Source organism: Pygoscelis adeliae, unplaced genomic scaffold (assembly GCF_000699105.1).
Source record: "Pygoscelis adeliae isolate BGI_AS28 unplaced genomic scaffold, ASM69910v1 Scaffold420, whole genome shotgun sequence".
NCBI lineage: Eukaryota > Metazoa > Chordata > Aves > Sphenisciformes > Spheniscidae > Pygoscelis > Pygoscelis adeliae.
The window spans coordinates 1,122,039-1,122,655 of record NW_008823871.1 but is presented as its reverse complement, the minus strand read 5'-3'; the positions used below and the strand labels follow the sequence as shown (position 1 = coordinate 1,122,655).

Below are 617 nucleotides of genomic sequence, written 5' to 3'. Positions count from 1 at the left end.
GGCTGTGAAATCATGACCTGAGTAGCTCTTCACCAGGTGCTTCATCAGTGTGTTTGGGATGTGCCCAGAGATCCTCGGGATACACCGAGGACTCACTCTGCCCACAGATGCACGGAGTAATGGGAGGGGCCTCTGGGATGTGTGAGGCTGTGCTGGCTGGGGAGGTGGGAGGTGGCTGACCCCACAAAGCTGCTTTGCTTTGTGGCCACCCTTTGTTCCCACCACTGACCTGCTCCTGCCTTTCCAGGATCACAAAGACCAGCCTCCGCTTCAACCCTGCCTTTCCTGATGACGTCAACAAGTTGAAAGTCACCGGCGTCTCCTACTTCGGCAACAAACTGAAGTTCACCATCACCAAAGAAGAGATCAGGATCAAAGTGACCGAGTCTCCCCGGGACCCGCCGGCATCTCCCCTGGAAGCTGTGCTGGAGGAGTCGGGGCAGCAGTTTCCCCTGTGTGAAGGTACCGTGTCACCGCCTGAGTCTGTTGCCTAAAACAAAGACGTGGGGGGAAGCCATTCCCGTATCTCACCCAGGTTGGGTTTTGTTGTAGGGCAGAGCGTCTCTTTCCCCACGGCGGCCGGCTGGATTCAGAGGTCATCCACCAAGGCATTTTAA

The 617-nt window shown here is 56.6% G+C and overlaps 1 protein-coding gene across 1 annotated transcript in view; it reads left to right on the top strand.

Moving 5' to 3' along the window:
• The window catches only part of ATHL1 (ATH1, acid trehalase-like 1 (yeast)), an 11,922-nt gene extending 11,305 nt beyond the window's left edge, over positions 1–617 (top strand). Inside the window, exons 12-13 of the mRNA XM_009334109.1 lie at positions 248–462; positions 553–617. Coding sequence (XP_009332384.1) covers positions 248–462; positions 553–617 — 280 coding nt within the window. The remainder of the gene's footprint in view (positions 1–247; positions 463–552) is intronic.